Source organism: Coregonus clupeaformis, chromosome 7 (genome assembly GCF_020615455.1).
Source record: "Coregonus clupeaformis isolate EN_2021a chromosome 7, ASM2061545v1, whole genome shotgun sequence".
Taxonomy (NCBI): domain Eukaryota; kingdom Metazoa; phylum Chordata; class Actinopteri; order Salmoniformes; family Salmonidae; genus Coregonus; species Coregonus clupeaformis.
In genome coordinates, this window is record NC_059198.1 from 11,210,225 (window position 1) to 11,232,541 (window position 22,317).

Below are 22,317 nucleotides of genomic sequence, written 5' to 3' on the forward strand. Positions count from 1 at the left end.
GCGGATTTCAAATTTCAAAACAAACCTCGCCTTGTCTGGCAGGTTAGTAAAAAGGAAACATATTTTTTTTCATAAAACTTCATAGAGGTATTTTGAAATGTGACAGCTTACTCCTTTAATTGCATGCACGCTTTTTGTTTTTAATTACACTCAGGATGTATTCCCCTTGAAAAGTTTAAAGTCTACGCTAACGTTAGCTAGTAGGTGCCAATTATGGATGCGGGTGAAAAGCAGGGTGCGTTCCCCGTCTCTTGTGCAGATGGGAAGGTATCCGATATTCCAAAGCCTGCCTCAATCGAAGACTTCGTTGTTTTGAAGCCCATCAGCCGTGGTGCCTTTGGAAAGGTTTACCTTGCACGGAAGAAGAGCAATGCACGATTATATGCTATCAAGGCAAGTGATCAACATTTTACCACTGCTATGCACCTGCTCGACAGCTCACAACATTTAGCATTTTAAGTGGGGTGAACCACCAGTAACAGCTGTTAATGTAAAGGAGTTGGAAAGCATTTTGAACGTCAACATTTTTTTATTTACCTAACTTTTTGAGGATAATAACACTACTGGCTATTCACTTTTCTCCAGGTGGTGAAGAAAGCAGACATGCGTGACAAAAATATGGCAGATCAGATGAAGGCAGAGAGGGACGCATTGGCCCTCAGCAAAAGTCCCTTTGTCGTGCACCTCTTCTACTGTCTCCAAACAGCAACAAAAGTGTATTTGGTATGTGGTCCCAAAAAATACAAATGACAACAGTGAGTGACGCATGTTCCTGACCTGACTTTGGTATATTGCCTCTGTACATGTTTATCCATAGGTGATGGAATACCTTATTGGCGGGGACGTGAAATCACTTCTTCACATCTACGGCTATTTTGATGAGGACATGTCAGTGAAATACATTTCAGAGGTGGCACGTGCTTTAGACTACCTCCATCGCCATGGAATCACACACAGGTACTTTTATGACTACCTATCTAAAATATATTTGTGTTTATTTCACATTTTAGTATGATTGAGTTTTGCATTCTTTTAAATCCTTTAGGGACCTGAAGCCGGACAATATGCTTGTTTCTAATGAAGGCCACATCAAGCTTACAGACTTTGGCCTCTCCAAAGTGAAGCTTGACAGAGGTATGGGCACTGTAGCTTTCACTTAATTAATGCATCCATCTCCATCCACTTGCAGGCTTTTGTTGTGTTTTACATTTTAATTCCTTTTCCTTTCCCTACCAGAATTGAGTCTTGCAGATATCTTGACAACCCCATCTTTGGCAAAGCCTAAACAAGATTATTTCCGCACCCCTGGTCAAGTCCTGTCTTTGATCAGCTCTCTTGGACTTGTGAGTAAAGTTCCTTGTATTTAAGTATGTATTCATGGAGAATACATCAGTGAGGATAATACATGTGATATGATTGGTTTGTGCAGATACAGTACATTGTTTCCTGTTGCCATTTAAAATATGTATTCTGTGCTCATCTCATCAAACACAGAACACACCAGCAGTGGAGGGCAAGCGGCACAGCAGCGGCTCGGCTGTGTTTAGCCCTATGTCATGTGGGAAAATTGAACAGCGGAAAAACTCGCTCAGTTCGCCCTTGAGGAGACAGAATGAATACCTGCGTTCCCCTGTCTGTCATAGCCGGACTTTGGGTATGTCTCTTCACCCCGTGTTTCAGGTTTTCATCTTTATCCATAGAGGGCAGACTGGTCAGATCTGTAGTCAAACCTGTCCTGAGGAGAAAGTGGATTCTGTTCCCTCAAACTGGTTCTAATCAGACATTTGTTTTGTTTTTTCAGGACCCAACAGCTGTGTGTTCAGCCCATATGCATTGGCCAAGAGCCTGACTCCCAGGCTGCTCAAGTCCAGGAGGAGGTTTGACACCATGAGCGCAGGTGGCAGCCAACCATGCCTCTTCCCCTCCACCACTGACTCAGAGGGAGGTGTCAGCCCACTATGGGAGCTGGAGCAGGTCAGAAACCAGTAGCAAATAAACATTTTGCATTCATTTGACTCATATATCTGTATTTGTGGGTCATTGGTTATTAGATGATATGTATGTTATGAATGTTTTCCCGTTTTTCTTTTCTAGAAGGAGATTGAGAACTTGCCGTACCTATATGGTAGGAATGCAAGCGGACAAATGGTAGGAAAGGTGACCTCTGATATGCGGATGCTGGGATCGTTGGACAACTTGGACCTACGTGGACAGCTCCACCGAGAACCCAGTACTGGAGAACTGTCCAGGAAGGCCAAACAGGAACCCCATACTGGAAAGAGGCTTCAGTTTAACAAGATGGAGCAGTCTGCCCCACCCAAGAAGCCTGAACACTCTCAACCAATCAGAGGCAATGTTTCTGGAGCTGAAAGTATCTGTGCCACCGAAGGGAAACCAATGGGAGGCCAGCCTGTGGTAACCTCAGCTGTAAAGAGAGGGTTTGAGGAGGTGGAGAAAAGTCCTGAGCAGTTGGAATCGCTTTCCAAGAAGAGAGACTCAGAGTACCAGAGGTGTTCTGGGGTCCCAGAAATGGCTTTGAAGTATCGCACTGGTCTGACTGGGGTGTTTGCCAATGTTCATTTGGAGGAGTTTGGATCTGAGGGTCAAGGGACTGCTGAAGGACAGGTGCCCAAACGCTCCAGTCCCATTGCTGTGACTAAAAACCTCCTGTGTGAGTTGGATGACCTAGCAGAGGGGGTCTTTGTTGAGGGCAGGTCTTTTGGTGAAGACCACGAGCTGAGCAGGAGCCTGAGCATTGACTCTGAGGGGTCGGTTCATGAAATGTCCATCATCGTCAACAGCCCAACCCCAAAGAGGTCGACTCAAAGTGCCAAAGAAGGGCATTTGGCATTGTTAGAGCTAGACGACAGCGAAATATCACCCAGTACCCCACTGCCTCCTCAGCCACCCACCTTGGCTAGTATAGGAACAGCAAAGATGGGCAACGGGCTCACCCTGCAAGGAGGCGTATCCAAACGCTCTTTCCTTGACAGAGTCCCCGAGCTGGACCCCAGCGTGGCCAAGTCACCCTCGTTCCTCAAGCCCAGGAACGTGGTGGCCTTCCGGAGCTACTGCAGCTCCATCAACCGCTCCAACATGTCGTGGAACTCACGCCTCAGCCTGGGCTCAGTGGAGGCCATGGATATGGCCACCTCAGCCTCCTACCACAGTATGCCTGCTGCCTTCACACCAGTCCAGAAGAGACCCAGCTCCAACAGCTCCCTCTATCAGGTAGATATACAGAGTCGAGGGTCAGGGATGGTGGCTACTGGGCTACATTCAAATGTATGACCTGAATATAGCTTTTTTTCAGGGTACTTATATTACACGACACTGTTTTATCGCAGTTATTTATTCATTTGTTTCCTCACTTCAGACCCCACAGCCGATGGCAACATCCCACACTCCATTCAGGACCCCTAAGAGTGTCCGACGTGCTCCAGTGCCTGTGGAGGGTGTACCGATTTTAGGCACCCCAGACTACCTAGCCCCAGAGCTACTATTGGGGAAAGCACATGGTAAGAGATGACACATAAAAACATTTTTTTTTTTGGTGGGGGGGGATTTCAAAACATTTCTTTATGTGTGTTGGTATAATTGCTGTCATCATCTTCACAACTTTACATGCAGGTATAAATGCCTGTTGAGAAATCAACAGTTCAGCCATTTTAACAGGCATTCTTTTTTAGTTTCAGGATATCATAATTGTGGTAAGTTGATCGTAACCTTGCTAACTGCCAGGGAAAATGCATGTGCTCTCAGCTTCTCTGCATTCACTGTCTAGTACCAGAGGAAATGACTGCCTGATTCAAAATTACGTGGATAGGTTGCAAAATGCTGGTTCTGATTCCCCATTGTAATTGCTGCTTCTGGCCCCTTGTATTGGGTTGGTGTGGACCCTTGTGTTGCCAATTTTAGTGCATGGTGTTGACGATTCGAAAGAGAGTAATTTATATTTGTCAGAGTGGAGGACTAACATTGTTGACTGCCAGATGGGCCTTATTGTAAAGGCACATTTCCAAGCTGATAATTTGTCATGTTTCTAACGTTAAAACATTGATATGGGTTTTGTCCTGGAATATGATGTTTGGTGCCAAGGTGTGGATCTAATGTTCAAAATAATTAATTGGAAAAAATATGTATTGGTTTAGATTGCAATAAATGGCATTATCTTACAAATTGTGAACAATTATTCAGGACTTAGTAATGTTAGCAAGCAATACACAAGTTCAACATCGTCCACAATCATTAAATTGAGAAGTGTGTGGATTTTACAATTATCCCATATTTTACATGAAACATTAAGCGTAATGTTGTCTGATTTGTCTAACTAAGTTCCTGCTTCCACCGCTGTAGAATAGAGGCACATCCTAACAGGAAAATAGCACAGTGACACTACAGTACTGGTACCTAAGATAAGTATGTGACTGTCTGTATCTGTTCCCCCCTCAGACTACATGGTGGACTGGTGGGCCCTGGGTGTGTGTCTGTTTGAGTTCCTCACCGGTGTGCCCCCCTTCAATGACGAAACCCCTCAGCTTGTCTTCCAGAATATTCTCAACAGAGGTAGATATCAGCAGCTGCCATGGCTGTTTATTGCATCTGTTATGTTATCAGTGTGAGATGAAGGCCTTTATGGCTAAGTAAAATCATGCATTTCAAAGTGTTCTTTATCACCAATATTGTTTATTTAGTTATTTTTTTATCTCAGATATCCCATGGCCTGATGGTGATGAGGAGCTATCCCACAATTCCCGGAATGCCATAGAGATCTTACTCACCATGGACATGAACAAACGGGCTGGACTCAAAGGTAAGGGTTTCTTTGCCCGATTTTAAAGGCAGTTCAGTGTAACCAAACAGTAATAATACAATTTAATGGATGCCATTTAAAATTGACCATTTTGATTGATCAATTTTGTTTGTTTGTTGCTACAACCAAATTTGTTTTAATTTCTGCATCAGAACTGAGGAGCCACGCTCTCTTTGCGGGGTTGGACTGGGATAACCTTCAGAACCAGACCATGCCCTTCATCCCCCAGCCGGAGGATGAAACGGACACGTCATACTTTGACGCCAGAAACACTGCCCAGCACCTAGTCATGTCTGGCTTCAGTCTGTAGGTTTGTACACCAGCGTTGGGGTGAATTCCATTCCAGTCTATTCAGGAAGTACACTGAAATTCCAATTATCTTCAATGCTTTTCAATTGGTAAAATTTGGAATTGGGTTTACTTTCTGAATTGAAATGGAATTGACTCCACCCTGTACACAGACTACCTCACTATGCTATCCTCGATCCCTCATCCTCCACCATGTATCACTGCAGATTTTCCCCTGCTGTTATGTAGGCTGGGAAGGTCCCCTCTTGAGTTCTGTTTTAGGGTTATAGTTGGTTAAGAAAAGAAAAGTAGGATTAATATATATATATACTAAGAATCTTTTTATGTGTGAATTAGTTGTTGAATATTTGTACTGTCTGTCAGCTTAACTGTCTTTTTATATCACGTAGCACCATGTTTCACTGCTCTTTTATGCACCTGCCATTTGTAAAGTGACCACTGATTGATTTCATCTTCATACACTACATATGTATGGATAATCTCAACAAAATGTTTTTATTTCTTGTAGATTTTTTTTTTTGACATGTTCCTATGAGAAAAAACGTACAAATAAAATGGATGTTGTGTGAAGTGATAGCTAAAATTTAATATTTTCTTACAATGATACACTTAACATAAACCCAAACAAAAACAAAGAAGAACCAAAACATTTGAGTGCAAGGAGGAATGTCTTAAGTGCTTGTGGTCAGATATTGTGTGTTGTGAATCTCCATAAGAGGAATTTGTTTTCAGTCAAAAACAGATCAAAATGCTTTATTAACTTCATTTGTGCCTTGGATTACAGATCACATGCAAACAACCATCTACCCATAAGGCAGAAAACGTGAGCGCTTTAGATTCATATTTAGTAGAAAGTGTAATTGTTATTTAACAAATCAATGGCTCTGAAAAGCACATCAGCTCTACTGCCAATGTAAATCTTATGTATATTAATTTGATATAGATTCATACTACATTAATACATTAGAATGCAATTTAACTATTACATTATAATGTTAATATAATCTGGACTGTACAGCTATTTTATACAATGTATACTACAAGAACCAATTCAAAAAGGTTTTTAGATCTAACAGATTTAAAACTCAGTTACAAAGAAAGTATTAAAAACACACAGATGCCATACATAACCATCATCTTCAGTCAGACCAAATTTACACATCCATGGACAATGTTCCTTTACAAAAAAAATCACATAATATACTTTGCTACATTAAAACATAAGAATATTGCTATTAAAAGTCCAGTAAAAAAAACAAATGTTCAGTTTCCCCTCCCCACTCACACCACTCCCCCAGACAGCCCTAGCAAAATGATGATAATGCCCTTTCAGTGTAAGAGCTGTTTGAAAAGACTGCCTGAAATTTCAGCCTGTTTTGGTGGGAATGAGTATTGGCCTACCTGGTGACATCACCAGGTGCTAAATAGACCAATAAGAAAGAGTTCCAAACCTCTCTGCCAATAACATTTCTGGGTAACAATTAAGTACCTTACTGTGAATGTTTCCAATGAAAATGGTAAAAAATAAACAATTTTGTTTATTTTTTACTTTTTTTAATTGGAAACATTCACAGTAAGATACTTAACTGTTACCCAGAAATGATTTAAGAGATTTATTGAGATAAAAACGGCTGCATTGGACCTTTTAAAGAAAGTGAGAAAGACATTAGATCTTATGATTGGTTCGAAACCATACAGATAAGAGCAGTGTTTCCCAACTCCAGTCCTTGAGTACCCTCAACAGCACACTGTTTTGTTGTTGTTTTAGCCCCGGACAAACTCACCTGATTCAACTCATTGAGCGCTACATGATTAGTTGACAAGTTGAATCAGGCATGCTTGTCCGGGCGCTACAACAAAAATGTGTGCTGTTACGGGCGCTCAAGGACTGGAGTTAGGAAACACTGCCTTAGAGGAGAAAGTATGATTTGATTTGATTTGATTTGAAAGTACTGTTTGTTCGGTTTGAATTTGAAAATCATCATTATACAGTTTTTCACTGCCCTAAACAAGGCATGGGATGGATAGGCCTACATTCTTTGTGTCCAATGAGCATTTTTTATCCATCTGGTTCTCTTATTTTTTTAAGAATTTGGTCCAATGCTACAATTATGTTGAGATGTTTTACGAGAGTGAACAAAACTACAATACCCCAGAACCGTAGCATATACAATACCTCATATACTTTACATTGGCGAGGCACTTTATCATGGGTTGATGAAATTCAGAACATACACACGCTACGTGTATAAAAACATGATCAGATATGAAATATGTTACTAAATATGAACCATTCACATCCTAGAGAAAACATTTAGCAGTAATGTACAACCTAACGTAATGTACAACCTAACCTGGTTAACCAAAGACAAAGCCTTAATTTTCATTTCATGTTATTAGAAATAATAAATTCATACATTTTCAGAATTAAATGTACCTTTCAAAGAATACATAATTATATATACTTTATCTACCTACAGTTATCACGGTATATTAGCAGCATTGCCTAAGAAACTATTATGATATGGCCTATGGTTTATATTGCAGTATGTGTCACGACTTCCTCCGAAGCTGCCTCCTCTCCTTGTTTGGGCAGGCTTCGGCGTTCGTCGTCAACGGCCTTCTAGCCACTGCGCTCCTCATCTCATCATTCCATTTGTTTTGTTTTGTTTATTACACACACCTGGTTCATATCCCCTCATCAGTGCCTGTATAAGTGTTCCCTCTGCCCCCTTGTCTTTGTGTGTGATTGTTTATTGTGAAGGTTAGATTAGCTCAGTGGAGCTCTTTGTATGTTGTATCGCCGGGATATTTCACCCGTGTGCCTTGTTGTTTCCAGTGCACCTGATTTCCGCACTGGAGTGTTCGATGCATTGCTGCGTACCGCTGTGTTTTCGGAATAAACCTTTTATTCTGTGATTTACTCTCCTGCGCCTGACTCCTTCAAAATCACTCACCACAATATGTCCATGGCAGGCATTTGCAGAACAAGTTAGATAATTATTATAATGCCCATAAGAAAGAGATTACAATAGTTTCTCTATCTACGAACATTGCCATAATCAACATAAACAATAACTTTCCCCTCCGAAGTTAAATCCTAATAATTTCTTCAGAGCAAAATAATTACTAATGTAGTAGAGTAATTCTAGCTTATCATCTCAAAAAATCTTGCATGATTACAAGCTGTGGTTCAATACATTCACATTTCTCTTTGATTTCAATTCTAGTGGCTTGTGAGGCTTCCACTACTCACTACTCCTCGTGCAATCTTCATAGTGCAAAAGCTATAGTTATGGAGGTGTGGGGAAAGCAAAAGGGAGGCAACGGTCGTTACCAAACCAAAGACTGTTGAGAGAGTTCTCTTCGTCGTTTTGTGTATTTGGGGATTTTTCAGTTGATTCGTCTGACAGTGGGGACAGGACTCAATGTTAGACAACATTCTTACTAAGTTCAAGCCTCTATCAAACAATGTATTATTTTGATAGAGCTACTGTATCAACATATACAGAGTATCAGAGGCAGAATCATGAATGGATGACCAAATAACATGTAACAAAATGTCTCAATTTACTCAAAATACTATTGACTTATAGTTATTTTAGAATATCCCCATTTTGCTATACAATTACCTTCTCCTAAGTTGAAGATATCGGCGGATAAGCCACTGCACCACAAATGGCCATACCACAGCAAAGGCTACAGTCCTGGGAGACACGTCGAAAGGCCACCAGGATGGTTTCTAGTGGACAGATGAATAAAAAGTGATCAAAATGAAGGTCACAATATCCCTAAAACCAAAGGTACCTATATTCTGAATCTAAATGTGTGTGAATAGACAGAAAACTAGGAAAATACAAAGGGTATCTTTAGTCTATGACTATGGGAGTCCAAATTAAACGTTGACAGACAGTAAAGGCAGTGCAACGTACCTTACTATTCTTCTTTGCCAGGGGTGATGGTGGGTATGGTAGAGCCGATGGCCTTGCCTAGAGAACATATAAAAAGAGAGAAGAAAGGTACACAACAAATTACTACTTATAACATACCTAAAAAGTTACAGTCCATCTTAAAGTCATGGTCCAAAATACAAAATCCAAAAAAGTATTAAGTATGAATACAAAAGATTGAGGTGTGCAGGTACTGCATAACTGCATGTTTGTTACAGGGTTATTAGATACCTTTTCCACAGTAGTCACTATCAACAGGCTATGTAATATAATTGAGTAATTCAAATGCTAAATGTGGGTCTCTGACATGGGATGCAGTGAGGGCCTCCAGTGTGTGCAGTCTCTCCAGGACACGTTGCATGTCTTCCTGCAGTCTGGCCAGCGCCACTATGATCTGCTCATTCAGACTGCCTCCTGGTGTCCCCGCTCCACCCCATCGCTCCCTGTCCCCCCCGCTACCCTGCAAGGGCTTCTGGACACCTGGACTGTGCCCTGAAGACCTAGAACCTATAACACACGCAAACACAGAAGAGAGGTGTAAACACTGACATACACTTGTAGGTAAACAGAGAAGTAAGACAGGGCCTAAACACACACACACCTTACCTCGTTCTCTCCTGACCAGGGAGCTATTGGGCCTATCTGCATTCAGTCTTTGTCTCTGAGAGGCCCCTCCACTAGTCTCCCCATCCTCCCCGCCACACTGGATGCCCGCCACACTGGCCCCTCCACTAGTCTCCCCCTCTTCCCCCTGCTCCTCATCCAGCTCCAGACAGCGGTCAGTTTGTGCCTCGGAGCCCTGGACCAAACAGACATACTGAACATGAGGATTTGGAAATGCTCCATGTACTGTGTACATGGAGTGTGTACTTGCATTGTCTGTGCTTGTCTGTACACTGTGCTTGTGCCCTCTGATTCAGAGGGGTTGGGTTAAATGCGGAAGACACATTTCGGTTGAATACATTCAGTTGTGTAATTGACTACATGACAGCTTTGCACACTCTTGGCATTCTCTCAACCAGCGTTACCTGGAATGCTTTTCCAACAGTTTTGAAGGAGTTCCCACATATGCTGAGCACTTGTTGGCTGCTTTTCCTTCACTCTGCGGTCCAACTCATCCCAAACCATATCAATTGGGTTGAGGTTGGGTGATTGTGGAGGCCAGGTCATCTGATGCAGCACTCCATCACTCTCCTTCTTGGTCAAATAGCCCTTACACAGCCTGGAGGTGTGTTGGGTCATTGTCCTGTTGAAAAACAAATGATCATCATCATCTGGTTTGCGCTTAGTGGGACTGTGTATCGCTGCAGAATGCTGTGGTAGCTATGCTGGTTAAGTGTGCCTTGAATTCTAAAGAAATCACTGACAGTGTCACCAGCAAAGCACCCCCACACCATCACACCTCCTCCTCCATGCTTCACGGTGGGAACCACACATGCGGAGATCATCCGTTCACCTACTCTGCGTCTCACAAAGACACGGCGGTTGGAAACAAAAATCTCAAATTTGGACTCATCAGACCAAAGGACAGATTTCCACCGGTCTAATGTCCATTGCTCATGTTTCTTGGCCCAAGCAAGTCTCTTCTTATTGGTGTCCTTTAGTAGTGGTTTCTTTGCAGCAATTCGACCATGAAGGCCTGATTCACGCAGTCTCCTTTGAACAGCTGATGTTGAGATGTGTCTGTTACTTGAACTCTGTGAAGCATTTATTTAGGCTGCAATTTCTGAGGCTGGTAACTCTAATGAACTTATCCTCTGCAGCAGAGGTAACTCTGGGTCTTCCTTTCCTGTAGCGGTCCTCATGAGAACCAGTTTCATCATAGCGCTTGATGGTTTTTGCGACTGCACATGAAGAAACATTCAAAGTTCTTGTCTTAATGTAATGATGGACTGTCGTTTCTCTTTGCTTATTTAAGCTGTTCTTGCCATAATATGGACTTGGTCTTTTACCAAATAGGGCTATCTTCTGTACACCACCCCTACCTTGTCACAACACAACTGATTTGCTCCAACACATTACAAAGGAAAGAAATTCCACAAATTAACTTTTAACAAGGCACACCTGTTAATTAAAATGCATTCCAGGTGACTACCTCATAAAGCTGGTTGAGAGAATGCCAAGAGTGTGCAAAGCTGTCATCAAGGCAAAGGGTGGCTATTTGAAGAATCTCAAATATAAAATATATTTTTGATTTGTTTAACACTTTTTTGGTTACTACATGTTTCCATGTGTGTTATTTCATAGTTTTGATGTCTTCACTATTATTCTACAATGTAGAAAATAGTAAAAATAAAGAAAAACCCTGAAATGAGTAGGTGTGTCCAAACTTTTGACTGGTACTGTAGGTATCCCCTTTCCCTCTTACCTCTTCCAGGCCAAGCTGGTCCATTGAGTCACAGTAGACCTCACTGTCTGAGTCACTGGCCACGTGATAGGGCCTGAATAAATCTGCATCGAGATCTATGGAAACAAATAGCACCCCGTCCCATACAGGTCAGGTCAGATTCTTAGCCATATGGGAACCTTCCCTCAGAGAGAAGTTAGTGCTAGCAGGACCGATTAAGAAGCAACACAAATGCAACCAGTGCTGAGGCCTGTGCTCCATTAGCATCATATTATGTGTTCCACATTCCAAATGTATCCTTTCTCCTTTCTCAAGGTGATCACTAATTTGATGTAATGAGATGATGAGAGGTGAAAGTAATAGAAATACAACTGGCCCTAGACCAGCTTTTAGGAGCATAATGTAATGGCAATCCATCAGAGCAGGGAGTCTGTGGCTGTTCCCAGGGAAATGCTGAGTTGCAACAGCTCTGGGAGTAAAGCTGAGCAGCTTATCAGATCACATGGCCAAGGATCCATGAGAACAACCGCCCACTGTGGGCAGGCAGGGTGCTAAGCTATTGAGGCCTGACTATCCATTTTTAAACCTTTTATGGATATCTGGTTAATGGAGGATCTGGGTTAGAGGATCTGATTATTGTTGAAGAGAGCAATGTTCATATTCTGATATTCTGCATACTGAATATTAATGACAATTGTGAATTGTATCCAAATTCAATACTCAGTTCTGTTATAACAGAAAACTCTAGGCCTAATATAATAGCTACGTCTGTATACCTATGGTATACGTAACAACAATACACATATGTAAAACCCATCATGCAACCTGATTTGTTAGTTTCTATCTTTATCTACGGTGCCCGAAATACCTATTGGTTACCACAGGGAAAGAGTTTCTACCTTTTTGTGTTTACAATAAATTGTAAGTAATGTTAGTATACAATCTATCTGCAATATTAAAGCTGATCTACCCTGATAAAAAGTCATGTTAGTGTAAAGCGCAATTTACTATTCATAATCTGGCGGCCATGGATAAGAGACTTACTGCACATAGGCATAGGGAACTCAAACCGTCGACCATGGCAACGTAGGCACAACATTCTAACCAAGGCAGTTAACCCCCAACAACAATGGCTCCCCTGGCGCTGATGATGTGGATGTCGATTAAAACAGCCCCCCGCACCTCTCTGATTCAGAGGGGTTGGGTTAAATGCGGAAGACACATTTCGGTTGAATCCATTCAGTTGTGCAACTGACTAGGTATCCCCTTTCCCTTTACCAGGGTTTCCCAAACTCGGTCCTGCCTACAGGAAGGTAGCTCTTCAAGAACAGGGTTGGAGAGCCCTGCTGTTGTCGATGCAACATTAACCCGTGGTACCCACCTGCGTGGTGGCCGTTGACCTGGACATGGGGCTCCAAGGGCAGGGTGCTGTTGGTGAGCCCCTCCTCTGAGTCCTCACTGTTCAGGGCTGCCTTGGAGGTGTGGGTCTCATTGGTGAGGTGGCCCACCCCGTTCCACACACTACCATTGAACAGGGGTACAGGTCTCCTGGATGAGCAATTTTTCTTCACTGAAAGATTTTAAAAACACAAAAAAAAACATTTATTATAAGAAAAACATTTCTGCTTAACGTTTTCCTTTTTTTTTTAATGTTCAAATGTTTGACAACATATACCTTTTTTCACCTCTTTTATCTCAACAATTTCTAATTTTCCATCCTCCATCTCATCTTCCTCATCAAACTCGAACTCCTCTTCCTCCCCCTGTTCTTTCAGTGCCATGACTTTGGGCTTTGGAGGTTCAACAGCCTGTCTGGGTGGCCGTGTCTCCAAAGTGCCATTCATTTCCATTGTCCTAATGATGCTCCTTGTGACACTTTTTGAAGGTGCTGATGTTAGCATGGTTCCAAAACCTATGGCATAGCAACAACTGTGTTACAATGTTATAGAACTATATGTTACTATTAGTTTAATTTAGCCAAATTAGAAGATATACTAGGAGACATACTAGGAGATACATTCTAATTAGCCAAACAAGGAGACATACTAGGAGATAAGTTCTAATTTAGCCAAACTAGGAGATATACTAGGAGATAAGTTCTAATTTAGCCAAACTAGGAGATATACTAGAAGATAAGTTCTAATTTAGCCAAACTAGGAGATATACTAGGAGATAAGTTCTAATTTAGCCAAACTAGGAGATATAAAGCTAAAATATAAACCCCCAAAAAGATTAAAGAAATGTATTTATACAGAACTACAACACCAGGCATAACTAAGGGGCAGGTCATTGTGGGTAAATAATACATGTCCAAACACTTGCCTTCAAGTTGCCTAGCAAACCTTGTCAAACGGGCTGAGCACATGATAGAAATTGATACATTAAAATGGAAGACATTCCAAATAAAATTAATAAAATTAATATGAAATCAATTTAGAACGGTAGTGACAGTACCTGCAGACAGGTCTGACACCTGATTTATCTGCTTTTTCTCTTCCACCTGTTCGTAGAATGGGCCCAGCACCTTTAGAAGCTGCTCTACCTCATCTGTACAGGGCATGCCCTCAAGGATCTGTTGTTTAAACACGACAACAAACACATTTAGTGTCCACTGACGTCCAGGCGATCCTGTCTGAATGTCATTGACAGATTTTCATCAACAAAGTGATCTACCTCCGGGTTGGAGTCAATTCCTTTTAACTTCATTTAACTAAGGAAATTTCAATTCAAGAATAGAATTCTAGTCGCTTCCTGGATTCATCAACAATGTATTAGAATAGATGCCAATGCTGGTATGCACTTACCAGCTTCATTTCATCAACGTAAGCCGTCATTGCCTCTTCCTTGGGCATATCTCCCAGATCACTCCATGCATCCCTATGTAGACAGATCAAGATGTTTAACAATTCACCTACATTAACAGTCTCCTAGAGTACAATGCAAGTATTCAGACCCCTTCACTTTTTCCACATTTTGTTACGTTACAGCCTTATTCTAAAATGGATTAAATAAAATAAAAATGCTCATCAATTACACACAATACCCCATAATGACAAAGTGAAAACAGGTTTAGTCATTTTTGCAAATGTATTACAAATAAAAAACAGAAATACCTTATCTACATAAGTATTCAGACCCTTTGCTATGAGACTCGAAATTGAGCTCAGGTGCATCCTGTTTCCATTGATCATCCTTGAGATGTTTCTACAACTTGATTGGAGTCCACCTGTGGTAATTTCAATTGATTGGACATGATTTGGAAAGGCACACACCTGTCTATATAAGGTCCCACAGTTGACAGTGCATGTCAGAGCAAAAACCAAGCCATGAGGTTGAAGGAATTGTCCGTAGAGCTTAGAGACAAGATTGTGTCAAGGCACAGATCTGGGGAAGGGTACCAAAACATTTCTGCAGCTTTGAAGGTCCCCAAGAACACAGTGGCCTCCATCATTCTTAAATGGAAGAAGTTTGGAACCACCAAGACTCTTCCTAGAGCTGGCCGCCCGGCCAAACTGAGCAATCGGGGGAGAAGGGCCTTGGTCAGGGCGGTGACCAAGAACCCGATGGTCACTCTGACATAGCTCCAGAGTTCCTCTCTGGAGATGGAAGAACAACCATCTCTGCAGCACTCCACCAATCAGGCCTTTATGGTAGAGTGTCCAGACAGAAGCCATTCCTCAGTATAAGGCACGACAGCCCGCTTGGAGTTTGCCAAAAGGCACCTACAAGTACTCTCAGACCAAGAGAAACAAGATTCTCTGGTCTGATGAAACCAAGATTGAACTCTTTGCTTGAATACCAATCGTCACGTCTGGAAGAAACCTGGCACCATCCCTACGGTGAAGCATGGTGGTGGCAGCATCATGCTGTGGGGATGGTTTTCAGCGGCAGGGACTGGGAGACTAGTCAGGATCGAGGCAAAGTTGAACGGAGCAAAGTACAGAGAGATCCTTGCTGAAAACCTGCTCCAGAGCGCTTAGGACCTCAGACTGGGGCGACGGTTCACCTTCCAACAGGGCAACAACCCTAAGCACACAGCCAAGACAACACAGGCGTGGCTTCAGGGACAAGTCTCTGAATGTCCTTAAGTGGCCCAGCCAGAGTCCGGATTTGAACGCGATCGAACATCTCTGGAGAGACCTGAAAATAGCTGTGCAGAAACGCTCCCCATCCAACCTGACAGAGCTTGAGAAGATCTGCAGAGAAGAATGGGAGAAACTCCCCAAATACAGGTGTGCCAAGCTTGTAGCGTCATACCCAAGAAGGCTGTAATCATTGGCAAAGGAGCATCAACAAAGTACTGAATAAGGGTCTGAATACTTATGTAAATGTAATATTTCAGTTTTTATATTTTAATAAATTTGCAAAAATGTCTAAACCTGTTTTCACTGTCATTATGGGGTATTGTGTGTAGATGAGATTTTTTTAAATATTTAATCAATTTTAGAATAAGGCTGTAACGTAACAAAATGTGGAAAAGGGGAAGGGGTCTGAATACTTTCCGAATGCACTTGAAAAATTATGTTAATGCCTCTTCAAGTGATAACACAGGTTAACATTTAGTTAAGTTATCAGTAACAGAAAAACTGCTTTTAAGGATCTTGGGTATTGTGATCCAATTGCTTTCCATTCTTGAACTCTCATATACATAACGGGCATAATGGACACTGAAATAGGAGCCATGGGCAGCATGTCAAGTCATTATAGTTCTGAGGGGTATACTATGAAGGAACCTAGATATACTCAGGGTTTTCTAAAGCTAGCCAGCTTCAGTTAGCTTCACATTCCAGCTCAGGCTTTATCTGTACTACGACTGTGGATATTGCTTGTCCGCCTGCCGCTAACTCAAACAGGCATGTCGCACGTGGCTAGTCGAACGCCGAACTCTTCCTTGAGACACTGCTGAAACATCAATCCATGGGCGAGTCAGTGACACATTTTCATCAAGTTATCTTGCCAATCCAGCAGGCTAAGCCGTGAAACAGGCTTTTAGAAGTGACATCCTTATTTTATGACTTATCGTCATGCCGTCTTTGGTGTGCACGAGCACCTTTTTTCCCCACTCATATCGATAAAATAATTGTATTAAGTCCTACAAAAGTTTTACTGTGCATTATGTTTTAAATGCATTCTGTCATTATTAAATGTGATAGGTATTTTAACTTAAATATATATTTTTATTATACACAAAAAAACATTTGATTAATAAAACATTTAAATCGGTCATCTTACTCAAAAGAAGGGGATGATGATGCAATCTTTGCAAGAGGGAGGGAATCTGATTTCATTGGTCCTCACCTCGCGGCTCAGACACTTCATTCAGGATAAATGGAGTTAGCCCTGATTTAGCCTGGCCCGGAGCAGGTTAGTTCTGAAGGATTCATTGCCATAGCAATGTACCTGGCTAAAAAGTGAGCCACTTTCGTGGTACCGCTTATCCCGAGTTGAACTCAAAGTTGATCAAAGTTACCTCGGTAACGCCTCAAACCTGATTCGTAATGTCATAATCATGCCATTTGTTATCAGCAGAGTATCCACTTGGTCAATGACCCAGAAGCACATCGAGCTAAGTAGTAGCTGGCTTGCCACCTCTACAAGTTAGGGCCAGTAAAGCAGTAATCGTCTAAACAGCTTCAGTGTCAATTCTAAAAGAGAATTAGCTCAGTGTAGCCATCTTCTTTAACAATCTATAAACATTGTACACAAGTAAACACTGTCAACTCCCGCCAAGTAGGTAAAAGGTGACCTGACATATCATGCCTCTCCAGCACAACAGGTCCCGAGTTAATCAGACAACATGTGGCAATAGGAAAGTTAACTGCAAGGACAATACAGAGAAAACAAATAGGACTCCAGTGCAGAATCTCTGTTGTTAGAAGACCTTATTTGACTCCTACGCATAGCTGCGGGAAGTAGGGGTGCTGAGGGTGCTGCAGCACCCCCTGAACAATCAGAATAAAAATAAATAAAACATTCACAAAAGTAGTGCACTGGGCCTTTACTAGTATTAGCGGACCGATATAGACGTCTGTAGTGCAGGCAAAAAAAATTTGTCAGCATTTCGCTTTTGCAAAAAAGGTAGTTGTATAATTAAGAACAGTATCTTGCAGGATTCAATAGTTGGAATTGTAAAAGGTGTTGCCCTGTCCCTTTCTCTACGATTGTCATTCCAATGGAATCCAGAAAGAACAAAACCCTGTCCTCAAATATTTACATCAAAAGGTGCAACGTTATGGGCAAAGACACAAAACATCCACATCAAATTAAATATTTTTCTTGATCAAATAACATGGAAAACAACCCCTTTTTGTGCAGTATTAATTTACCATCCTTACAAACCACTTAATGTAAATGCACATTACTTTATTGTACATAGGCTGGTCATCTAGGTTTGTACCTGTAGACTTTCCATCAACATGAAGAAAAACAATGCACAATACAGTAATTGAGTACATTGAGACAGTAAGTTTGTGATAATGCGATGTGACGATGTGGCTCAGTTGGTAGAGCATGGCGCTTTCATGCTAAGGTTGTGGGTTCGATTCCCACTGGGAAAAAGTATGAACATGTATGCACTCACTACTGTAAATTGCTCTGGATAAGAGTGCCTACTAAAATGGAAAAGGAATGAATAGACCATTTCAGTTTTCACATAGAAATAAGTTGCATTTTGCAAAGTACTTCAAGAAACTGGAAAACATATATCAAGCAAGTATTTTTATATTCCACAAGTATTATCAGATTATTATTATTATTATTACCCCCCACCAGCACAGCACCCCACCCTCAAACTACTTCCCGCGGCTATGCTCCTAAGGTTTTGTTTGCATTACCATTTAACTTTGCCCACCGGATCCCAAAAGCCAGGTCTGGGTATGTTGCATGGTCCAAGTGTGGCTTGTTTGTAGTAACTGTAAAACTTGAGCATCATGTCATTAGAGGGCTGAAAGGAACCTGGAATGGAAACACAAAATACAAATAAATCTTACATTTGACAGGCTTTTGGAAAACTCTGTGGGGTTCACACACATTGCATTTAATTGTAATTTCATTGTATTTTGGGTATTTTGTATTTTATTAGGATCCCCATTAGCTGTTGCGAAAGCAGCAGCTACTCTTCCTGGGGTCCACGCAAAACATGAAACGACATAATACAGAACATTAATAGACAAGAACAGCTCAAGGACAGAACTACATACATTTTTAAAAAGGCACACGTAACCTACATATCAATGCATACACACAAACTATTTAGGTCAAATAGGGGAGAGGCACTGTGCCGTGAGGTGTTGCTTTATCTGTTTTTTGAAACCAGGTTTGCTGTTAATTTGAGCAATAAGAGAGATGGAATGTTCCATGCAATAATGGCTCTATATAATACTGTACGCTTTCTTGAATTTGTTCTGGATTTGGGGACTGTGAAAAGACCCCTGGTGGCATGTCTGATGGGGTAAGTGTGTGTGTCAGAGCTGTATGTAAGTTGACTGTGCAAACAATTTGGGATTTTCAACACATTCATGTTTTTTATAAGAAAAAGTGATGCAGTCAGTCTCTCCTCAACTCTTAGCCAAGATGCATATTATTGATATTAGCCCTCTGATTACAATGAAGAGCAAGACGTGCCATTCTGTTCTGGGCTAGCTGCAGCTTAACAAGGTCTTTCTTTGCAGCACTTGACCATATAACTGGACAATAATCAAGATAAGATAAAACTGGAGCCTGCAGGACTTGCTTTGTGGAGTGTGGTGTCAGAAAGCAAAGCATCTCTTTACCATGGACAGTGCCATTCTCTATAAGCATGCTGAAAGTCTGTTTACAGAGAAATAGCATTGTATTTGGTCAAACACCATTTTTTCCAACAGTTTGCTAAGAGCTGGCAGCAAGCGGATAGGTCTGCTGTTAGAACCAGTAAAGGCCGCTTTACCACTCTTGGGTAGCGGAATGACTTTGGCTTCCCTCCAGGCCTGAGTACAAAGACTTTCCTCTAGGCTCAGATTAAACATATGACAGATAGGAGTGGCTATAGAGTCAGCTACCATCCTCAGAAACTTTCCAACTAAGTTGTCAATGCCAGGAGGTTTGTCATTATTGATTGATAACAAAAAAAAATCTACTTCTCCCACAATAACTTTATAAAATTCAAATTTGCAATGCTTTTCTTTCATTTTTGTTTTTATGCATGTTTCTTTTTAATGCATATTTGTTTTTTCAATGATTGTAATGTAATTCAGGCTATAGAAAAGGCAAATAGACCTACTCCCAGACAGCTTTGTTGTACAGTGCAGTCGGAAAGTATTCAGACCACTTGACTTTTTTTGTTACATCAAATATTTGTTTTCCCTCATCAATCTACACACAATACCCCATAATGACAAAGCGAAAACAGGTTTTTAGAAATGTTTGCTAATTTATAAAAATAACCAAAACAGAAATACCTTATTTACGTAAGTATTCATACCCTTTGCTATGAGACTGGAAATTGAGCTCAGGTGCATCCTGTTTCCATTGATCATCCTTGAGATGTTTCTATAACTTGATTGGAGTCCACCTGTGGTAATTGGACATGATTTGGAAAGGCACACATCTGTCTATATTAGGTCCCATAGTTGACAGTGCATGTCAGAGCAAAAACCAAGCCATGAGGTCGAAGGAATTGTCCGTAGAGCTCCGAGACAGGATTGTGTCGAGGCACAAATCTGCAGAAGGGTACCAAAAAATGTCAGCAGCGTTGAAGGTCCCCAAGAACACAGTGGCCTCCATCATTCTTAAATGGATGACGTTTGGAACCCCCAAGACCCTTCCTAGAGCTGGCCGCCCGGCCAAACTGAGCAAACGTCCTTTCTGGTAGAGTGGCCAGACAGAAGCCACTCCTCAGTAAAAAGCACATGACAGCCCGCTTGGAGCTTGCCAAAAGGCACCTAAAGGACTCTCAGACCATGAGAAACAAGATTCTTTGGGCTGATGAAACCAAGATTGAACTCTTTGGCCTGAATGCCAAGCGTCACATCTGGAGGAAACCAGGCATTGCTCATCATCTGGCCAACACCATCCCTACGGTGAAGCATGGTGGTGGCAGCATCATGCTGAGGGGATGTTTTTCAGCGGAAGGGACTGGGACACTAGTCAGGATTGAGGGGAAAGATGAACAGAGCAAAGTACAGAGAGATCTGCTCCAAACCTGCTCCAGAGTGCTCAGGACCTCAGACTGGGGTGAAGTTTCACCTTCCAACAGGACAACGACCCTAAGCACACAGCCAAGACAAGGCAGGAGTGGCTTTGGGACAAGTCTCTGAATGTCCTTGAGTGGCCCAGCCAGAGTCCGGACTTGAACCCGATCTAACATCTCTGGAGAGACCTGAAAATAGCTGTGCAGCGACGCTCCCTATCCAACCTGACACAGCTTGAGAGGATCTGCAGAGAATAATGGGAGAAACTCCCCAAATACAGGTGTGCCAAGCTTGTAGCGTCATACCCAATAAGACTCGAGGCTGTAATTGCTGCCAAAGGTGCTTCAACAAAGTACTGAGTAAAGGGTCTGAATACTTATGTAAATGTGATATCATTATTTTTATTTTTTATACGTTTGTAAAAAAAAATTTTTTTTTTTGCTTTGTCATTATGGGGTATTGTGTGTATGTCATTATAAGGTATTGTGTGTAGATTGATAAGGGGGGGGGGGGGGACAATTTAATCCATTTTAGAATAAGGCTGTAACACAACAAAATGGGTAAAAAGTCAAGGGGTCTGAATACTTTCCGAATGCACTGCATGTAGGTTAACTTAATTGCATTTGCTACAATGTGGCACATAGCCTAGACCTTAGTTAAAGCCCTTACCGTCTGGAGGCAAGCTTTGTATCACTTTGACAGCGGCGTCAAACCTCAGCTCGTACAAAGGTCTGCCATCCTCCATCTCCATCAAGAACCGAAGTGTGAATTACGATAGCGAACTATTCAAACCTAGAGATAATCATGATTGAAATGGTCAGCTATATACTACTAACATGAGAGTTGAGTTGGTTGCAGCAATATTTGTGGCTACAGCTAGGTCATACGCCCATAATAACATTGGTCAAATAACGTATGCAAACCGTTCACAATAACATACACGTTTTTCAAATATAGAATTATATATATAGCTGACTATTTACAACCACATAACAGTAACCTAAGCTAAACCAAAACCACCATGAGGTTATGTCGTCTGTGAAATTTAGAGCGCTCAACGCAAGAAACAACACAAATGGTTTAAAAACATCCTTGTTAGTTTTATATTTCTAATTAACACAAAAAAACTATGCATTGTACTCGGTAAATAAGCTCAGTACGTTAGTCACTCACCATTTAATGATCTACCTGCTTGGTGACCGACCTCTCTTTATACTTACCAACAGAAGCCATGCACAATACAGTAATGACAGGCACTGTATGCTAAGGGAGTTGTAGTTTTCTACTGCTAAAATTGAGATACATGTCAAAGATGGTGGATAAATAAAGATAGTTCACTCAGGCCGAAGGACCATTGAAAACAATGGTCGGTTGCTGTCTACTTAAGGGGGTGGCTCTCCCATAGACACCAATGTAATAGCAGTTGGGTCTGGTCAACTTAAACTAACGTAGCAGGCGTGAAATGAAACATTGAAACAGAAAGAATGAGGAAGTGGGATATCTCGCTTCCTCTTCCGTCTGATAAATACGTTATTGAGGATACACGTAAATCCCTACAACCTCCACAATGCACAGTGGGAGCTTACTGGATATGTAGTTCTAAATGCAATCAATGGCTGAGTGTGTAATTGACCTCAAAACATGTTCCATCAAATACATGTATGGTAAAGGGATGAAGCCACCACAATACTATGTGTTGTTGGCCACAATAAGAAATGTTACATGAGCATG

General features: G+C 41.5%; 2 protein-coding genes across 5 annotated transcripts; one reads left to right on the forward strand and one right to left on the reverse strand.

Annotated features, from left to right (window-relative positions):
• Window positions 1-5,705, forward strand: LOC121569409 (serine/threonine-protein kinase greatwall). Of its 3 annotated transcripts, none has more exons than XM_041880342.2 (13): window positions 1-393; window positions 586-723; window positions 818-957; window positions 1,046-1,134; window positions 1,237-1,343; window positions 1,495-1,654; window positions 1,802-1,974; window positions 2,095-3,231; window positions 3,377-3,518; window positions 3,690-3,710; window positions 4,453-4,566; window positions 4,712-4,813; window positions 4,966-5,705. In XM_041880342.2, exons 1-13 carry the CDS (start codon window positions 214-216, stop codon window positions 5,121-5,123), a joined length of 2,661 nt encoding a protein of 886 aa, XP_041736276.2. In that variant the 5' UTR covers window positions 1-213; the 3' UTR covers window positions 5,124-5,705. The 3 variants fall into 3 exon arrangements, with proteins under 3 accessions (XP_041736276.2, XP_045077091.1, XP_041736277.2); XM_045221156.1 differs by having other exon boundaries at window positions 4,695-4,813; window positions 4,966-5,056; XM_041880343.2 differs by lacking the exon at window positions 3,690-3,710.
• Window positions 5,706-8,004: 2,299 nt separating this feature from the next.
• Window positions 8,005-21,854, reverse strand: LOC121569408 (acyl-CoA-binding domain-containing protein 5A-like). Of its 2 annotated transcripts, XM_045221157.1 has the most exons (13): window positions 21,760-21,854; window positions 21,256-21,378; window positions 18,253-18,373; window positions 14,224-14,296; window positions 13,874-13,991; window positions 13,095-13,331; window positions 12,801-12,989; window positions 11,441-11,535; window positions 9,679-9,871; window positions 9,380-9,579; window positions 9,055-9,111; window positions 8,755-8,864; window positions 8,005-8,528 (listed from the first exon to the last, which is right to left on the reverse strand). In XM_045221157.1, exons 2-13 carry the CDS (start codon window positions 21,335-21,337, stop codon window positions 8,516-8,518), a joined length of 1,488 nt encoding a protein of 495 aa, XP_045077092.1. In that variant the 5' UTR covers window positions 21,338-21,378; window positions 21,760-21,854; the 3' UTR covers window positions 8,005-8,515. The 2 variants fall into 2 exon arrangements, with proteins under 2 accessions (XP_045077092.1, XP_045077093.1); XM_045221158.1 differs by lacking the exons at window positions 18,253-18,373; window positions 21,760-21,854 and having other exon boundaries at window positions 21,256-21,343.
• Window positions 21,855-22,317: the final 463 nt, after the last annotated feature.